At 36.0% G+C, this 20,438-nt stretch overlaps 1 protein-coding gene across 1 annotated transcript in view; it reads right to left on the minus strand.

The window, feature by feature from the left end:
* SLC18A2 (solute carrier family 18 member A2) overlaps positions 1-16,283 on the minus strand; it is a 32,947-nt gene extending 16,664 nt beyond the window's left edge. The window contains exons 1-8 of the mRNA XM_026704837.2: positions 16,119-16,283; positions 13,915-14,058; positions 9,270-9,630; positions 5,193-5,251; positions 4,337-4,420; positions 3,645-3,737; positions 552-641; positions 41-84 (exon numbers count right to left, since the gene is read on the minus strand). Coding sequence (XP_026560622.1) covers positions 41-84; positions 552-641; positions 3,645-3,737; positions 4,337-4,420; positions 5,193-5,251; positions 9,270-9,630; positions 13,915-14,035 — 852 coding nt within the window. The 5' untranslated portion in view covers positions 14,036-14,058; positions 16,119-16,283. The remainder of the gene's footprint in view (positions 1-40; positions 85-551; positions 642-3,644; positions 3,738-4,336; positions 4,421-5,192; positions 5,252-9,269; positions 9,631-13,914; positions 14,059-16,118) is intronic.
* Positions 16,284-20,438: the final 4,155 nt, after the last annotated feature.

Below are 20,438 nucleotides of genomic sequence, written 5' to 3' on the forward strand. Positions count from 1 at the left end.
GAAATTAGCATTCTTTTAAGAAGTTATCCTAAGTACTTACTTCTGGCTGTATCTTAGAAGGCTGTAATACTAGCAATTGTATTGCTGCCAACAAAACAAAAAAGAGTTATTTTACTCCATAGGTTGTAATTAAATTATAACACTATATATGAAACCATAAGTATTACAGGTAGCCCTCAAGTTACAACAGTTACAACAGTGACCAAAGTTACAATAGCACTGAAAAAAGTGATTTATGACTGCTTTTCACATTTATGACGATTGCAGCATCCCCATAGTCACGTGATCAAAATTCAGACGCTTGGCAATTGGTTCATATTTATGATGGGGTCATGTGATCACCTTTTGGCACTGTCTGATAAGCAAAGTCAAGACCCGATTCACTTAACAACCATGTCGCTAACTTAACAATTACGATGAGTCACTTAACAACTGTGGCAAGAAAAGTCGTAAAATGGTGTAAAACTCACTTAACAAGTATCTCAGTTAGCAACAGAAATTTTGAGCTCAGCTGTAGTCCTAAATTGAGGATAACCTGTTTTTTGACTTACCTCCATCAAAAAGAGTCAATGCTGCTAACACCAGGAATGGGGCTGCCTTCCCAACAAATTCATATAAGATACTTCCAAAAGGTGGACCCACTATGAAAAAAACACACTTAAGTCACTTTTCTTAGTAAATATTTAGATTCTAGTAAGATATATGGCCAAATATCAACAATGATGAAAGGCAATTCTATAAGTAGGTAAATTTTGTGTCTGCCATTTAGATTAAAACCTCATTTTAATGGGGAAAGTTTTAACCTAAAACAAAGCAGAGAAAACATGCAAGGTCATGGCATCAGGAATTCTTCCCAACTGCTCAAAATAGTTGTGCTCTGGCTCATATGATGATAGAATAGAGGAAGGGGCTTGAATGGAACAGCCAGCTGCATTCAGAGCCGCTGCCCAACTAGCTCTCATAAAGGGATTCAAAGGAGAATATTCTGGATTTTTTTTTCTCCTACAGCCATCAGTCCAATTTGGTCAATTCTCGAACTTGATTATTCTTCTACCTGCTTCTCCCCAATACCCAATTTGGTCCATTCCATTCTTAGATAATTATCCTTCCATCTGACAGTTCTTAATCCATAATTTCTTTTCAATATTGAAAGGAATAAAAAAAGATAATTTTACTGAAACATTGTAGTATCTGTTCACAGAAATGCTTGTCTTACTGAGTGTATGGTTGCCCATACTCCATACATTTTTCAATTATATATCAAATATAGCAGAATATGATAAAAATTCAAGAATATCTAGGCAACTATTGCTTTGCTACTTATATATCTAAAACTATCTAAAACTACAAAACGGAAGGGAGGCATAATTACATATTCAGTGTATTGGCAACTCAGAGTCAGTTTTGTGTAATAATTAAGGCCCCAGTCTAGAGACTGTGAGTTCTAGTCCCACCTTAAGCACAAAGTTAGTTAGGCAACTTTGGGCCAGTCGCTTCTTCTCTGCCTGAGAAAAAGACAATGGCAAATTACTTCTGAAAATGTTCTAAGTGACTTGTCAAAACTTCCAGTGTGATTTCCAATAAAAAAATATTCTGGTCTATGGTCTAATTTGGATCCCAACATTTCCTCCAACCACTTCCCCATCCTATGCCAAAACTCTTACACTTTTTTGCAGCTCCACCAAGTGTGCTAGTATGTACCCCATTCCATTGAACATTTCCAACATTTTTGTGATTGGCTTTTATACATCTTAGCCAAACTGGCTGGTGGGAGATGCCATCGATAAAACATTTTAAGTAAACTCTCCTTATGTGTAATGGCCAGAGTAATCTTTTTATTCTTTTCCCATAATATTTGCCATTGATCCAATATGATATTATACCCAAAGTCTCTGGCCCACATCACCATTGTCTCTTTTACCTGTTCTTCTTCTAATTTATGGGCTAATTAAAAATTGTAAATTTTCCTTATTAATTTGTCCTCTGGTCCCAATAAGATTTTGTCTAATACTGTTTCTTGCATGTTGATCCCCCATTCTTTTTTATACCTTTTTATACCTCGATTGTATCTGTAAATATTCCCACCAATCTAAATTCATCCCTTGTTGCTTTAAGTCCTGTCTAGTTTTTAAATCTCCATCTTCATTTATGGCATCTTTATAGGTAATAGCTTTCCCTTGTTTTAACAAATTTGGATGTGTTATCACCTACAATATTAATACCCAATTTGGCATTTCTCTATATATATGATTTTTGGTTTTATCCCAAATCTTAAATAGCGCTTGCCTAATTCTATGTTGTTGAAAATGTCGGTGTAAACCTGGCTTGTCAGGCCATAAAAACACATGCCATCCTTGTTGCAAGTTGCGACCTTCTATCTTCTCTCTGTGTGTGTACATAGTATGTACAACTAAATTATTTGACAAGCCAACAAAATAATTCTGAGTCAAATAATTTATTTAATAGTTTATTCCTGTGTACTTTTACTCAGACATTAGTATTTATGTGTTAGGGGGGAAAAAAATTCATAGCCTGAAGGACTAATTACATATGCATTTAGTTGGGAATAAGAAGAACTGGCTATAAAGTAGCACTGTTGATTGAAAAAGCAGCATATGAAATTTCTAAAATTGTATACAGGTAGTCCTCAACTTATAATATTTCATTTAGTGAGCGTTCAAAGTGACAACAGCAGGGATGGCATTCTACAGGTTTGGACTGATTCTATAGAACCAGTTGTTATGATTCTGTGCAGTTCGGAGAACTGGCAAATTGTGCCCCTGGCTGGCCCCACCCTCTCCACCCGCCTCTCCCCTCTCCGCCCAGTCAGTCCTTATCACGCTTGCACGACTTCACATGCATGCACAACATCACTGACTGTGTTCTCCTGCCCAGTCACTCCTTAAGGTATTTCTTCTTTTTCCCCTCCTGATGATCAGCTGTTCCGATGATCAGCTGTGCCGGGATCCCCCTCACGGTCTTACTGCTCTGTCCGGGAGGCTTCCCTGAGGCCCAGGAAGCAAAAAGGGGTGTATGGGGGTGGTGGCAGGGGTTTTTTTGCCCCCCCCCCTCAATTTTTTGCCTTCCTGGGCCCCAGGGAAGATTTCTGGGAGCAAAAATGCCCCCCAGGAGGCTTCTATGAGGTCCAGAAGGCAAAAAATGGGGAGTGGAGTGTGTGCTGCAAAAAAGGAAGAAGCCACGCCCACCCAGTCACATGGCCATGCCCACCTAGCCATGACTATCTAGCCACATTAAAAAATTTGAATCCCACCCTTGGACAATAGCACGAAAAAAATGAGTTATGATAGCTTTGCACAGTTACAACCATTGTAGCACTCCCCTGGTCACATGATCAAAATTCAGGTGCTTGACAAATGGTTCATATTTATGTCCTGGGGTCATGTGATCGCCTTTTGTGACCTTCTGACAAGCAAACTCAATGGGAAAATCCAGATTCACTTAACAACCATGTTAATAATTTAATAAATACAATGATTCACTGAACAACTGTGGCAAGAAGAATCATAAACTGGGGCAAACTCAGTTGACAAATGTTTCATTTAGCAACATCAATATTGGGCTCAATTGTGGTCGTAACTCAAGGACTACCTGTATTCTGATCCAGGGAACATTGTCATACTGACCTAATACCCCCAAGGCCAAGCCTCCCAAGGCAATTCCCATTGCATTGCCTCTTTCTTCATCATCAGTATAGACACTGGCTAGCATACCCATCCCTGCATGAAAAGAAAAGCAAAGTAAAAAACACTAGACTTGTCTTTGGCAGACAGGAAATTATACAAAGATATGAACAATCACCTGTGAAACATTTATCTTCACACATCCAATAAAGTGTCCTTTGGAAAATCTCTTAAGATCAGGGAGGGAGGGGTAAGAATTCTCTCCAACTGTGACTCTTTAAGGCAATGGCGCCTTTAATACAAAGGAAAGAGATGCCTTTTTTTTAACTTACTCTTTTCTTTGCAACCTTTTACCAGAAAGTGGTATGCAGGAAAGGAGAATGAATATAACCTAGAATTCTAAAAAATATGAAGAATTCTAGGAATCTAGAATGACGACAACAAACTACACATTCTAAATGACACAGTACATATTAAATCTACCTAATCTGAAAAATGATTTTAAAGGTTTTAGAAGCAGAAGAAAATATCATAAACATTCTTAAGAAATTCAAAATTGTTTATAATTAGACACCTCATCTAATTATATAAAGATAAGAACAATAAAATGGTTTGCAATTTGACCAAACCCTTAGTAAAGAAAAGAATAAACAGCTGTAGCCTCTATGATGATGATGTGCATGTTAGAAACCTACCAGCTACAGATGAACAAGATGAACCAACACCTTGGAGAGCTCTTGCAATTACAAGCAATTTATAGCTTTCTGAAAAGGCAAACACTGGGGGGAAAAGTAGGAGAAAACATTAAAAAAACAAAGGATCCCACTCTATCTAAATTTAAGCTTTTTATATTACCCTATTATTAACATTTATTTAATCTGAATTCTCTGTGACTATCATGTGAATTTCAATCTGTATTATTTTCTCTTATTTCATTTAGAGTTATCATTGCTGAAATGTTTAGCCTCCTGGTGACGCAACATTAAAAAAAAAATGTAGGAAGCCCTTTTCCAATATTTCACAACACCTGCCCATAGCCAAGATACAATTTAACTTTTCTTTAAGTTTTCTTTCCCCTGAAAATGGATAAGCAATTTCCAAGCCTCTGTGTGGAATACGCATTGCTATATAATACATAAAATAATTCAATTGAAGGAGCCACTCTAATGAACGAGAGACATTCAAGGGCATTCCTCTTTCCATCTGGCAAGCAAGAAAAGGCAAGATTAAAGTGCCTTATTTTCCTATCCATTCTGTCCCTTCTTGTTCAACGATATGGACTGTATAAGAAAACATTTCAACTCAAAGCATACCCTAAGCAACAATGGCAAAGGGAATGGTTATGTGAATACTACATTATTATGGCACTGTAACAATCTGTGGAACAAAGTCTTCCCTTCATTGATGTTTTACCCAACAATTCTCTAGTGAAAGCTTCATATATTCTTAGAACCAAAAGCTATCTAGATCTGACAATGTAAAACCATGTTTTGTTCCCATCTCTCTTTCTCTTCTGTAATACTTGGGGACATAGGAGAAAAAAACACTTACTTATTGTTGAAATAAACATGATGCAGAAACCAGCAAACATGGGGACCTGATAGCCTATCCTGGAAGACAAAATCAATACCAAGTTTTGACTTTTTACACGTTTTTCTGTATCTACAACCAATGTTTCATTTCTTTAGGAAACTGAAAATAATATTTAATAACAGAGTTAGGCAACTTTTTTGAAGTTCAGAGAAGAATTTTGAGGTGTCAAGCATCTGTGAGGAGATGTTGCTCATATAAAATGAGTGGAGCCACACACAAAAAATCAGATTTTTGCCAGACTACAAGCTTTGTTTATTTTGGCAAGGATGAAATATATTCTGGTTCTTACCTTAAATTAACTCTGTCTGTAAAACATTACAAATCAATAATTACATTCAAGAAATTGGTTCAGTGAGAAAACACAACATACAGCACAAAACTTTTAATGTTTTGTGAACAACTTTAATGAAACAAAGCCAATAATACTGTAGCCAATGGTGGGGGTTTCCCCAAAGCCAACAAGATGCTTGACATTTATGAGAGCATTGTGATGCAAACCCATGACTTTTGCATAGGCCCAAATGATATCAGCAATCTCTTTATAGATCTCTACAGATTATAAATAATTTATTTCAAAACTCACAATTAATTTTATGAACTTAGTATACAGAATCAAATATCAATAATGTATTAGTACCATTAGAGAAATACAGAAATAGAAGGACTACAGAGATGTACACACAAATTCTCTGATGTTCCAGGAGATGTTTCTGCATGAGATGCTAAAACAAGTAAGGCTCGAGGCCATTTTCTATTAATTCTTCATCAAAACATCAGATCAGCACCAGATGATATAAATACAACTTACTATGATTTTGCACCCAATGAAAATAAAATAGGGAAACTTTCAGACAAGTTTGTGTAGCAAACTTGTCGGCTACAGTTGCCCTACTCTTTTCTAATCTGTTCCGATTACAGCATTGTTGGCTTTGCTGGGAACTATTAAAAAGGGGGAAAGGTAAACCCTCCTGGTAATACTACGAAGGAAACTACATAGCTAAAATCATTCTGAGCTGTAGCTAAACTAAGGAGGGAACTATACTTTTATAAAAGCCTAGAAACCCTTCATGATTTTTTTTTGCTGAAAATGAATAAACACGAACTAGTGATTTCAATATTCATTGATTAAAAAGGTTTGTAAAGGAAAGAAGCAAACAATGATATACTGTATAATTTGGAAGGGAGAGAGAGATGTCAATTATTATGCTTATAATTGCCAAAAAGAAAACCAGAAGTGCTTCTTTACATTTCTTTTTCTTTTGTCATCTTTCTTTTTTTTTGATCTTTTTTATATACTTTTTCTTTTATGTTTCTGTAGTTTCTTAAACTGTTCTTCGAATAAAAACCCTTTTTTTAAAAAGGAGTTGAGCTGAACTCAAGGGCATCTCATATTTTAACTAGAAATTCAAATGAATATTGCAGTTGCATCTAAAATACCTACCTAAATTAGATCTAACCATTCCAGGATCTATATGTTTATATCAGGCTGTTCGATCCATATATCATAAGCCCATTCAGCATGTAAGCCATGCTTCCTATGTTACTCTAAATAAAAATTAATCCTAGGTTTCTGCTCTCTAACACAACAGTAATACTTAGCAGATTTTAATATTCAAAGTGCAATGTAAATATTACCCTGCTCTCCTGCTATTTAATCTAAAACAACTGTTTTATTTACTTTACATTAAATATCGGAAAGGAATAGATTCAGGGTTCATTCTATCACTGAATTTTTTATTTCCTAATATTTTAAACTTTTCAGGTTAGAATTTAGCTAACAGAATTGCTGTTGCTTTTGATGTTTTACTGTTTTATGTCCTTTGGTTTTATTTCTTGTAGAAGTATGTGGGACATCATATATAACATATACTATATAAACATAATTAATATTAATAACCATAATGGTTTTTTAAAAACTGTTTTACATTACATAAAATAGTGTCTTATGGGTGAACACAAATTTGTGTTTATTTGTTTGCTGTGCTATGCTTCTCCAATCCAGAGAGATTCTGAATGGCTTTTACTCTATTCTTTCAATAAGGCTAAAATAACACACACACACACAGTCACAATCTGATAACTAACAGTAGCCAAGAAAATTAGAAAGAGAACTATGGTTACCAGGGTAACATTCAGACACAAACCAGAATGTGAGCTCTACCTCATACCAGATCTCTTCCTGGGGCTTTATAAAACAGTTTTACAGCTTTATCAAAACCCAGTAAGTTGGGATTAGTCTGATCTCTGGAAATACAAATGCTTCAAAGAAGAAGGAATAACTGAGAAAGCTCTCGGCCTATGTAGACTGAATGACTCAAGAAAAGTATACCTCATTTCATCTGAATCAGGAGTGTCAAACTCACGACAACAGGTTGTCATGGGACACATTGCAACTTTTTTCCTCTTCACTAAGTGGGGGTCACCACTAAACCAGAGGTGGGTGCAGCGTGTGATGCATCTGGCCTGCGGGCCACAAGTTTGACACCATTGATCTGAATAGACAGGTAAAACCATTTGGAGGAGGCAGTGCTGTAGATATTAAACTTCTGAACCACAAAGTCTTTAAAGATAATATGTGCCAATTCCAAAATTGCACCTGAAAGCAAACTGGCATCTAGTTCACTCTCAAGCTAGAGGTGTTATATGGAAGGAATGTAGCAGTTATATTGCTACTTGTATTATGTAGAATAAATTACAATACTTCCATGGGAGATGACTAAATCAAGAATGATTGTAGGATTTTTCAGTTCAGAAATATTCATAATTTCCACAATGGATATAACTCTACAAAATAGCTGTTATCTTCTCTTTAGACAGGAGCCATGAGTCCAAAATAATTCTGAAATTATGAATCAATTATCCACAATGAAATATAAACCTATACAGAAGATAACATCTCTTGAATCAGAAGGTTTATGTGCCCACAATCACTGTGTCATGCTATTAATATGCTGTTTTATAGCGGTTTTTTAGTCATGCTTTAATAGTGTCTATCAATATGATTATACTAACTTTTTTCCTATAGCTTGATTGTATATGGTAAAATATGGTATTGTATGTGGTATTGCTGGAAAATATGAAATTGTGATGATATATTAAAACCGTGGTGCCACTCTAATGCTTCTAATCACAGCCTATCACAGAACAATAAGAGCCTGCCTGAATTTTTATCTTTTCAGGAGGAATGTCAACCATATTTGATCAACAAACTGAACAACAAATCCATCCTACAGTCATTTCTGTCTCTGGTTTCATCAACTCTTACTTGAAGGCATTTATAGTAACAATAGCAATAGTACTTAGACTTATATAATGCTCCATATGCTTTATAGCATTCTCTGACTGATTTATCGTCATCCCCCACCAATCTGGGTCCTCATTTTACTGACTGCAGAAGGATAGAAGGCTGAGTCAATTTTCAACCCTGGAAGGATTGAACTCCTGGGTATGGGCAGAATTGGGTTGCAGTACTGCATTCTAACCACTGCAAAACCAAGTGCACAACAAGCTACCTTAGGAGAATGTTCTTTGAAAAGTAACATATAATTAAATATGTTTATAATTAAAAAATGTATTTAAAAGCTTGGCTGGAAGGAAGTGCATAATTCCCACTCACCACTCCCATATTATTAATGAAGAGATTGCAACAATTGTACTACATAAGCTACCATTCTGTATTTCATTTCTAGTTCTCATTATCTGATATCTGCACTAGCTAAAAAAAAGTTCACTCCTTCTACAAAGACATCTATCTATGGGTGCCAGTCAAAAAGCAGAAAGGAACAAGTTGAAAATTATTTAAAATAAAATAGATGGTAAATAGAAGGCTGATTTATTTAGAGATGATATAGTGCAGATTTATTAGCAATTCATTTTAATAATATGTATCAGTGAAAGCAATCTATAAACTAAATAAGAAATAAGACACATAATAAAGCAAATATTTCTCTAAAAAATAAATACACATAGAACGATAGAATACAATAGAACAAATGAAGTCTGTTTTATTATATAAGGGGGAAAAAGAAAACATACCTGTTTGTCATTGGTCCTATAAAAGGGTTAGTAAGGAACTGGACAGTTGCTTTGGAAGCAAAAAGCAAACCAACTTCTACATTTTCATTCACCAATTCTTTGTCTTTCTTTGGACAGTCTGAGGAGGATGGAGTTGTCTTAGTCATGTTTACTACCATTTGCTCTGTCTGAGCATAATAATAATCTTCTGGCCTTGTTCTTTCAGAATTATTTCCAGTAACTATAGTTGAATTGTCATAATAAGAAAAGATGCTTTGCAATCTGTTCGAGCTGACAGAAGGAGTCTCTGGTCTAATGGTTTGGACATCCGTTACATTTTTGGGGTGTCTAATGCTATACAAATAACTTGGTATTATTGGCACTGAAAAAGCAAAGAGAAAAATTGTCACATAAAGGCATATACACATGTCATAATTAAACACAACAAAAATAAACACAAGGCTGCACTGTTTCTTTCGTAAAGTATATGAATGTAGTTTTCAGAACTTTTCATCATGGAGAAATGATTATGTTTGGTTTTATCAAACTAATTTTATTTCAACAGAAGAGCTAGGAAAAGCAGTTTAAATCTGATCAAATTTTGTACTCTCTGATACATGTATCCAGGCATTTCATTGTTCTTCATATTTAATCTTACTGTATAAGAAAGACAAACCCACAGGTTCGTCCATAAAATGATTGGAATTCAAGCAGTCACTCATTCTTTTCTTCATGGAATGAAAAAAAATCTGATAAGACTTATCAATATTCAGTCCAACATCAAATTTCAATTAAAAAAGATTAATAGAATTACGGGAAAATATATTTAAGTCTTCCCCAATTTTCTCAGAATTCTGCAAAAGTATTCCTCATATGGTTGAAATAGGGAGTTGAATTTTAAAATGCAAAAACATCTAGAAAATTGATATTAAAATTATGTGTAAGCTGATTTTTGTGTTCCCCAGCATTAATATGATTCAAATAAAATACTTCCAATCCTTTAAAAGTTAAGATTAAAATCCTATGCTTGTTATGCCCTTATTCATTTATATGCCCTTTACCAATAGCAGTTGTTTGCAGTGCATGGTATAAACTTCAAAAAAGCATCCTAATTAGATCAAACACAATAAACATCAAATGTAGAAGTAAAAAGGCTGCAATGACAAATCACCCTCTATAAAGTTCACCTGGAAACAAAATACTAGTCATATAAACATAACAATAACCTGGTATGTAAATACATGCATTATTGATACCAATTAGTTGTCCAGGAAACACCATAGAAAAAGGATGAGTTCTCCTCTTCATTACTATTGTATCTTTTATATTTTTAGTTATTTCAGTAAAAGAAGATTCTTTTTTTTTTGCAAAACTGCTAAATAAAATATAAACAAGTAAATAAACCAAAATAATACTTTTAGTCTTGACTTTCTTAATTGGAACACAAGGTAATAATTATCTACAACTGGTTGATATTTCTTCAAGAATTTTGAAAGTAAAATTATTTTTGTATTCAGCCTATAAAATAGTCTACTTGATCTCTGAAGAACAGGAATCAAGAATACCTATTTAGGATTGGATTTAGACTATTAAACTTCATTAACCTGAAGAGATTTTAGATTAACTAATATTCCACATTAACTTCAATTAATGTGCACTTCTGGTTTTATAAATAACTCAGTAATTAACTTCCTATTTTTGTCACGAACATCTAAGGTTCCAGGTAGCTCTGGAAAAGACTCAGATCTAATATTCTGAACAGTTGTTGCAATTAACAAAGACAATATTAAGGTAGATAATCTCCTTAATACATTCTTTACAAATGTACATAATAGGTGTTTTCCAGATAAAGAAATATGATACAGTTTAATAAATTACACACAGGCTAATGGTCCTGTATAAAACCCTAGATAAGTCCTGTGTAAATTTCAAGTCAATGTACTTTAGATGAGATAGTAATTATTTTAGGAAATTAAGGAAACAGAAAGAACATGAGTAAATATGGCAATCTGTATATGGTTGAAATTCCTAGCAGCATCCTAAATATATAAATGTGTGAGAAAGAAAATGAAGACTTTTAAAATAAGAGATAGGACAAACTACTTGGCAGGGGATATTAATGACAAAATTATCAATTGTTTAGAATAGATGAATCATGTTTTGCAAATGTCTGAATCTAATTACTGTGTAAATAATCCTATTTATTCAGGAAACCTTCGAGTTGAGATAAATGAATGGCCTTCAGCAACTACATAATTGAAAAACTAGTGATATGGAAATAATTTACAAAGGGATATTTCCATACCTTAAAACAAAAAGATAATTTTGACATGAATGTAACATCAAACACATAAAAATGTTAATATGTCAGAGCATAACCAACTTTCTCAGGAATTGTTGCTGTTAAAGGAAACCTAGTGGACAGGACAGCCATAAATGGCTATTATTTATATAGCTGTTCAAATAACCACGTTTGCTAGGTGGGAAAACTATGCAGAAAAAGGCATATTCTACCAGGAAGAGCAAGTGAAAATGGAATAGGTGGGAAGACTTGATAAGAAAAATAGGAAAGATGTGATGATGCTAAGTTGCAAAACTACTTATTCCAATTTATGATCTCAAATTTAATTTTACAAATTACACTGCAAAAACAACATCTAGTGAAGATTTACTTACTTGATATCAGAGCAAATTTAAATTGCCATAATAAAGTCAAATTTCAACAAGTGGTTTAAAATATGTTATGAAAATATTTTTATATATTTCCTCAATAAACATGTATACCATTTGACGGCTACAAACAATTTCATATGTGAATAACTTTTCCACATATGTCTCCTCAGAGTCAGTTTCATTTAAATCAATGGACATATTTCCTGGTACATTGGTGCACGATTGCTAAATTAAACCATGTTACTTTATATTGAACCAAACAATGACAACACTGAAATAGCTATCTTTTTTATGGGAATGGAGTTAGAATGGGGGAAAAACAAGAATTGGTCATGCTTATGCATAATTCAACAGTTTTCAAAGATAATTGACAAACTACATTTAGGATATTAGTCAACCCGAAGAGTCTGTTGGACTATAAGCATTTGGGGGATATTAAAATCTGAAAAGCCCCTGATGAATAACACTTGTTATTATTTTGGAGTCTGTAGTTGGAATTCCATGTTGTTTTTAATTTTGTCTTGATAATTGTATAGAAACTCTAGTAAAGAAATGGAAATAAAATAATTAAACTTGTGGGAAGACAAAAAAACAAGTACAGAGTTCTAAATGATGGTTATGTTGTTTTAAATGTAGAAATTCAAACTGGTTAGAGCAAACATAATTATACACTATGAATCCACTCAATTCATTTGACCAAGAGATGATAAGAAATGACATAAAAGTTTTATGAGATGATTTCATTTTAATGTAAGATGCATTCTCAAGAAAAATTAATATTATAATATACACAAAACCATGATTTACATTATAGAAATGCTAAAGTATTAACACAACTTGACATTTATTTAAATTTCTATATACAAAACAGATTTCAAAATTATTCAGTTGTACTCATTCTGATTTAAATACATATTTGAATAATCAAATCTGGGGCATAAAGCGGAGTACATTTCTGTGATAAAAGTTTTTGTTTGTTTGTTAATTCTGTGAATGCTTTTTCATCTTCATAATTTTTTGATTGAAGAAATGCCCCCTGTGCAATGGTATGTGACAATGACCTCGAGAGTCAGGGCAAAGAAATGCTGTGCAGAGAATGTCCAGAAAGTCCATTTGCCTCTTTAAAAAAACCACCTTTAGGACAACCATGACCTAGATGACTGAGAATCTCCATAGACATGCCCAGAGAATGGTCAGATAACAAAAGGCATAGTCTACAGCTCAGCTGCATAATGAGAAGAGAAAGAGGCTCAGGAGGGAGCATCCCTTGTTTCTCAAACTGAAAAGGAGATGGTGAGAGATTTGTACTTTCAGACTTGCAAGAATGTATTAATGTAACCTTGCAATAAACTAGAATTAACTCCTCTAGTTGTGTTTCCTGTCTGGTATATACCTGAAAAGTCTGATACCTGTTTTGTAAGAGTTACTGCCTTGCCAATTGCTATATGAGCAATAAACAAAGCAGTTCATCACCACTGAATAAAAACAGAAGCTTTGTGTTATCTGAAAACAAATCTTGCTTCAAACTGTTTTATTGCTTATAGCAATAAAAGAAGATACCAAATGTAAGATTTGCCTCCAGTAGATGTGAATACAATCCTTTACAGTAATCCTTTTAGAATAAAATATTTCCTCCTTTGATAAGAACACAGTGTTTAATGCTCTGATCAATGTTCATACATACAAGCCATCATGCAAGCTAATTCAATTTCTTGCTGTTTCCATAATGGCTAATTGTTGTAACACTGAAAACCTAAACCATAATAAAATGTAAGGGTGAAAGAGACAAAGTCTCTTTCATCAGACATGCCATGCCAACTTTTTATCTTTCCTGTCATTTTGTTTTACAAAAACCACAAAGGAAGGAAATGAATGTAGACACACACATACACAGACACACACATGCACAGACATACACACTTCATGCAGGAGTTTAAGGCTACCCAGAAGCAAAGCGGTTAAATATTTATAGTATCAGGAACTTTTTACATACCAACTACAGTCAGCAGCATGTTGTCCAAGAGCAGAGCAATGAAGACAATCAGCAAGATTAATTTCCGGGATTGCCGACTCTCTCGGAGCCAATTCAGCACATTGAATTCATGCCAAGCCATGGTTTAGTTTTCTCAAATTATGGCTTATAAAATAAACATTAAAAAACAATATTTTAATACAAATTAGAATTTAAAAGCCTTTTTTTTTTTTTGCTTTCATGGCACTCTTTTTAAGGAAGAACACAATTCCATAATCTGCCACCTCTATGGCTACATTTCTTTCCCTTCATTTTCATGGGTGTCTATCATTGCTGCTTCTGCTTCACTATTTCCTTATGTTATCTAGCTAAGTATTTTTTTCTTATCAAGAATAAAACCATAAATGCTGACTAACATTGCTGTCAATATTTCAACAACAAGTTATTATACAGAAGTTTTGTCTTTTGTTAGAGCTGGCTACCCACATGTAAAAATAGAGCGTGCAAAATCTAATTAATCACCGTTTATAGAGAACAAAAATAATCTAAAAATAAAACCAGATAGACTAGTCCACTAACATACAAAAAGATATAAAGTTGTTCATGAACCAACAGAAATTCTTGATATCTTAAACTGGCTTTGTTTACTGTGCATACTTTTGTTAATTAATCTGCTCGGCTTCACTCTAGGCGAAGAGCTTCAGGCACTTATGCCTTTATTTAAAATAATCCAAGTTTTTCAACCAGTGCAATATAGACACATATCCAGAAAATTACCCCTGATTATAGTTTGTTTTCATCCAATATCCATCTCTAAATATCTCTAGTTTTAATTTCTTATTGTTTAACGTAATGTGGCAATTTTGCCTAAATAACAAACAACAAATATTAACAACAAATGTAAAAAGGGGGATTACTAATCTTTGATATCTCAGGACCTTGCTTGTTTTGATACTCCAGATGCATGCATCCACCATGGACCTGAACTTTAATTCTACAACTTGGGTTTCATTTCAAGAAAGAGTAAATGGGAAGCTGGCTCAAATATTCCTTTTTTTAATAGGGAGGTCCCAGGAAGAAACAAACTTGTGTACAATGGATTTCTCCATACAGAAATAAACCCTAAAACAAATTCACCCCAACTAATATTCATATTCTGCACTAACTGACATACAGCATCATCACAACGATTTTTTCCTCAATATCCCTGTGACGATTCATAAGTTGAGTTATAAGAGGTGGTACCGGTAACATTGCATGAATTTTGATCATTGTCGCTAATCACAATATAATATAAAACTACAAGTATACAAATTGAATTTCACACATACTGTTTCATCCTACATTTTAAAGAGCTCATTATATTTGCATTCCTAGTTTTTCACTATTACTCAATTGTTAAAACTGATGTATCAAGAATCAGATGAGAAAATGTCTCTTCCTGGTCTGTATTTCATACTGAAAACAGATGTCAAGGATGAACCCCAATTGTTTCTGCCATGCCTTCCCAACTGTGTCTAAAAACACATACATCCACAGTGCTCTGTCTCCAGATTAATCCCTTGTTTCTGAACTGACAGTTTTAATTAATTCGAAAGTTCAGATAACGTTAAATATAGGAAGGGAGGGAGGGAGAGAGATTCTAGAATTGCCACAATTTTTATGGCACCAGCCTTGATGGAGTTTTGTTCCCTTTATGAGATGCACTAGATGAGACAGGAGTGCCATCCCTGGGTACATCTCCAGATATTTCTGTAAGCAGGTGATGAAATCTTGTCCACAAAAATCAATCCACTAGTTTGTAAAGTGCGATTAAGATACCTCATCTGTTTGGCTGCAGTCAAAAACCGATGAAGTTTGGGGGAGAGGGGAGAATCGAAGGATAGTGACCAAAGTGAGTGAGATGCGCGGGCTCTTCAGTCTTTTTTTTTTAATGCTTCGTCCGGCTCCGAAAAGCAATCTTTGTACCGGTCTCTCCCATCATTCTGGAGAGACGAGACGAGAAAGAGCGATGCTGGAGCGCCCCAGCATCGTTCCCTCCCCTCATTCCCACCAGTTGCCTCCCCACTCACCCATCCATCCATCCACCCACCCATTTTGTCACCGCTTCTCTTCCCGCCCCGGCCGCTCTTTTGACCCGCCGCCTCACTCTGCCCGAGCGTCTCCCGGTTGTCTCCTCTCCAGCTCTCGGTCCAGAAGCGCACCTCCAGGTTTCCTTCACTCACCCCACGCTCCCGGACTTCCCGCGTTCTTCGCCCGCTCTTTTCCCTTCGCCGCGCGCAAAAGGCTCCACGCACCCTTCCCAGGCGACCAGGCTCCCCAGACGCAGCCCGGAGCTTCGACTCGCTCACTGCCGGAGCGCCAATGCCACGCCAAAGAGCCCCGGTGCCTCAGAGCAGCGCCGCGAACCAAGCTCTTCCTTGACGTCACGCCCGATCCTTATCTCTCTCCTCATGACTCCCTTCGATGTTGCTGGCTGATGGATGCCAGCACGCCAACCAAAGCGTTGCCTGGTCACCCCCGCCCCCGCCCCCCACCCCACACCCGTCCCCACCCCCAAAATAAATTATAGGTAGTGCTCCCTACTTGGGGGCATCTTGTTTCTTCCTCCCCTCCCCCCCCTTCTCCTCGCTCAGTCTCAAAAGTAAGCGGGTTCCTCGTGCCTGGAAGAAGGAAGATAGAAGTTGCCTTGTGGAAAACCTCTGCAGAGCCTGAGGTGCTTTTTGCAAGTGTCTGGCTTTAGAAGCCCGAGAAGAAACAACCATGGCTTGCAGTGCAGATGGCTTCTCCGCCACGCTTCTCGGGCAGCTGCTGCGCGAGCGGTAAATATTAGGAAGACAGTGTGCCCAGAGCTCATTTAAGCCAGCTGGCTTTACTGGCGTCTACATCTTCGGACGCCGCGCATAGGAGACTGATCTGCTTTGTCTAATGTTAAAAGCACTGAAATATACTTGAATAAAAAGCACTGTTTGCCTTTGGGGCTTTTTCCTCACTTGTGCTTTCCATCAGCACCAGATTGCCCTAGCAATCTCCAAGATGCCCCCTTCGGCCACAGGCGCAGGCCTCGTCGTGTTCCTGGCAGAGAAGTTAATTAATTTATACCTTTCTCTTTGATCTCCACGGTAGCGGACACAACATCCTTTGTAGAAAAACAGGTCCTGCTACATCACAAAAGGAAGGTGAGGTGTTGCAAAGTGCAACCAGACGTGTGTCTCGGCAGAGCAAGAAAGTGTGCCCAGGCCACCTCACCTTAGGCTACTAGTCAGTAAGGTGTACCATCCATGGGATTGACCAGAAATTGACCCGTCATTGGCCTGAAAGTACTGGTAGCCAACTTGAGAAGGCATCTGATTAGCAAGGCAGCCTGGGCTTTGGAGAGTTCTGGACAGAGAGCTCTGATGTCATTCTTGGGATTTATGAGCTACTCACAGTTCTGAGTCTCCTACCACAGCTGAGACCACTTTGGCCTTTACTTTCCATATTGCAGATGAACAGTTGGAAGGGATGTTGTAGGTCACCTAGTCCAACCTCCCCCCTGCCCAAGCAGGAGACCCTACACCATTTCTGACAAATGGCAGTCCAATCTCTTCTTGAAAGTCTCAAGTGATGAAGCTGCCACAACTTCTGAAGGCAAACTGTTCCATTGGTTGATTGTTCTCACTGTCAGAAAAGTTCTCCTTATTTCTAGGTTGAATCACTCCTTGATCAGTTTCCATCCATTATTCCTTGTCCGGCCTTCAGGTGCCTTGGAAAATAGCTTGACCCCTTCCTCTCTGTGGCAGCCCCTCAAAAATTAGAACACTGCTATCATGTCTCTCTTGGTCCTTTTCTTCACTAGACTAGCCATGCACAGTTCATATAACCATTCTTCATATGTTTTACTCTCCAGTCCCCTAATCATCTTGATTTCTCTTCTCTGCACTCTTTCTAGAGTCTCAATATCTTTTTTATAGTGTGGTGACCATGTTGTCTAGTAGTTCCTCCTTCAGGCCCTGGAACTTCTCTAGCTTATACTCCTTTTTTCTGATGTTGCTGTCACTGGGCACTACTACATATATCACCATTGCTGTCTTGTGTTTTTACCCTCATTTGGGGCATAAATTTCCAATACCAAAGTCTTAGATCCATGCAGATTGATTTCCACTCCCTTCTACCCCTCAACAAGTCTGCTATGCTTATCAGTAAAAATAAAATTTGGCTTTATATTTAAAACAATTCTGTTTCTTTTTTTAGTGAAATAAATTCCACACCCAAAATTTTATAAATCAAATTTTCTCTTGTTTTCTAATACATGTTTTGTCAGTAAATTATATCTTGTTTTAATTTTTTCAAACAATGAAAGTTTTTTTCTCTTTTGATGAGCACCTATATTCCACATTAAAGCATTTGTAATCCATAATCAATCCAAAAAAATTAGAAAAATTGATACTCGTGCTTTCTAGTTCAGTATCATCCCTTTCAGGTCCCTGTCTTGTCTGTTGAAGCTTTTGTGCACTTCCCACTTACAACTCCATTTGAATCTTCCCCACAATTCTTTACATTTTCTAGAAATTTCCTTGCCTTCTGGGCAGAATTCAGTTGAAACTCCTAATTTTTAAAAGTAAAAATCACAGTTTCCAATCTGTCCCATTGAAATGGAATCTTTTTTTGTTTTAACCACTCAGTCAAAAAATAATATTTTCTTCTCTCATGCAAGATTCTAAAAGGAATCTCTTTGCATCTTTATTATGTTACATCTGCTGTGAGAATTCAGTGACTACACACTAGTAGTATTGTCTGTGGACAATCTACATCAACATCCATTCCTACAATCTTTTTTTTTTAAAGTTGTTCTGATCAGTTCTTAGAACTAGTTATTTCTGGAATTATCACAGCAAGGATAACAGTCTTGACATATTGCTCCATTATCTATCTCCATACATTTCTCTATTATCATTATAGTATCTTCATAACATCATCCAGATATCCCTGAATCTTCCCCTCATAAACACTATTTTCACACAATGGAGAGATGGTTCTAGAACAATGATTCTCAGCCACAGCCACTTTAAAGTGCATGGCCTTAAATTTCTAGAATACTCCAGCCAGCACATGCTGATTGGGAAATTCTGGGAGTTGAAATCTACACATTTTAAAATTACTGAGGTTACGAAACATGCTGTACAAGGTATTATACATCCTACTGTTCGATTTGTTCTGATAATGAGTGCCAGAATTTTGGGGCAATAAAATAGAAGGAGACTATTTCACCCATGCAATATTCACAGTTGTCTAGTGAACCATGAAGCAGGGATTCGTCTGTTGCTGCTCACCCTCTTCTTAAATAACCATCTCTGTTATCCCTAACTACAGATTTGCTAATCACATCATGACAAATCCTCTCTTCCGTCTACATTTTTCTTAACTTTTTTTAACCATGCTGAACAACTGAAAGCTTTCTTGCTATTTTACAACATTTGGATTGGTCCTAATAAAACTATTTCTTGAGTTACATGAAGAAATAAAAAATATTGTAAATCAATATATAATCTCTTTCTCTCCCTCTCTCCATCCTTTCTGCTACCCTCTTTATACACACATCTTTCAATTTTCCAATAGAAAGCCAAAGGTGTATGTGTTGTGATTGTAAACAGATATTTACTGAAATTTAAATTGGAATCCAATTTAAATCCACAACAAAGAGGAAAGAAAACCGTTATTTAGTCAAAGCTACATTACTGTCCTTTTATAAAATATCAATAGCATTGGGAGGAAAGGGATAATTTATACATTAGCAATACTTCAAAGAAAAAAATAAGTCTTTGGCTGCAATGCAGTCAGATTTTCAAAGAGAATTCCACATATGTTGTGCATTAGGAAAGAAGAAAGAGATTTTCTTATGACAGGATATATTGTAAACATCTTGCCATAAAAAGGTTTCCTCTCCAGCCTGTAACTGTTTATTCTGTTCCTTCTATCACCTTTTCCTCAGTGCAGTGCATGGTGATGATGGCTATTTAGTACTGCTCAAGTTTGAATCATTGGTTTTTCTACTCTCTCAAGCTCTTTCTGCCTCCAAGGAGCTGACATTCTCACTGCCAGATACAAAAGCCGATATATATTAAAAGGGATCTTGCCAGCACCTTTAGAACAAGTGGCTGAAATTGTTTCTGAGAGTACTTATTTGTGCACAGATATATTATTAATACTTACATGGTGGTAACATCTAAAGGTTATTGTGCTGGATTTTCACTGTACATTCAGTGGAAACTCAATTATATTTAGTCAGTCTATTTTTCCATGGGTGTGACTGAAAAATTGATGCCCTTGTTAATTTGATTATTGTATGGTTTGGATCATGTTCACAAGTTCACTCAATGAGTGAAAACTGGTTTGAACCAGTACGTCATTTTGCCCCCAAGAATTTGCAAAGCAGTTCGCCAATTTCTAGCAATTTCGACATACGTGGATATTTTTAAATATGCTATTCATTGCAATGACTTAGTGTGTTTCCAACCAAGATGGATCGATGACATCAGCAAGTATTATGGGCCCAACTGGCAAAT

This window comes from Pseudonaja textilis, chromosome 4 (assembly GCF_049901715.1).
Source record: "Pseudonaja textilis isolate UNSWEBS1 chromosome 4, rPseTex1.2, whole genome shotgun sequence".
Taxonomy (NCBI): Eukaryota; Metazoa; Chordata; class Lepidosauria; order Squamata; family Elapidae; genus Pseudonaja; species Pseudonaja textilis.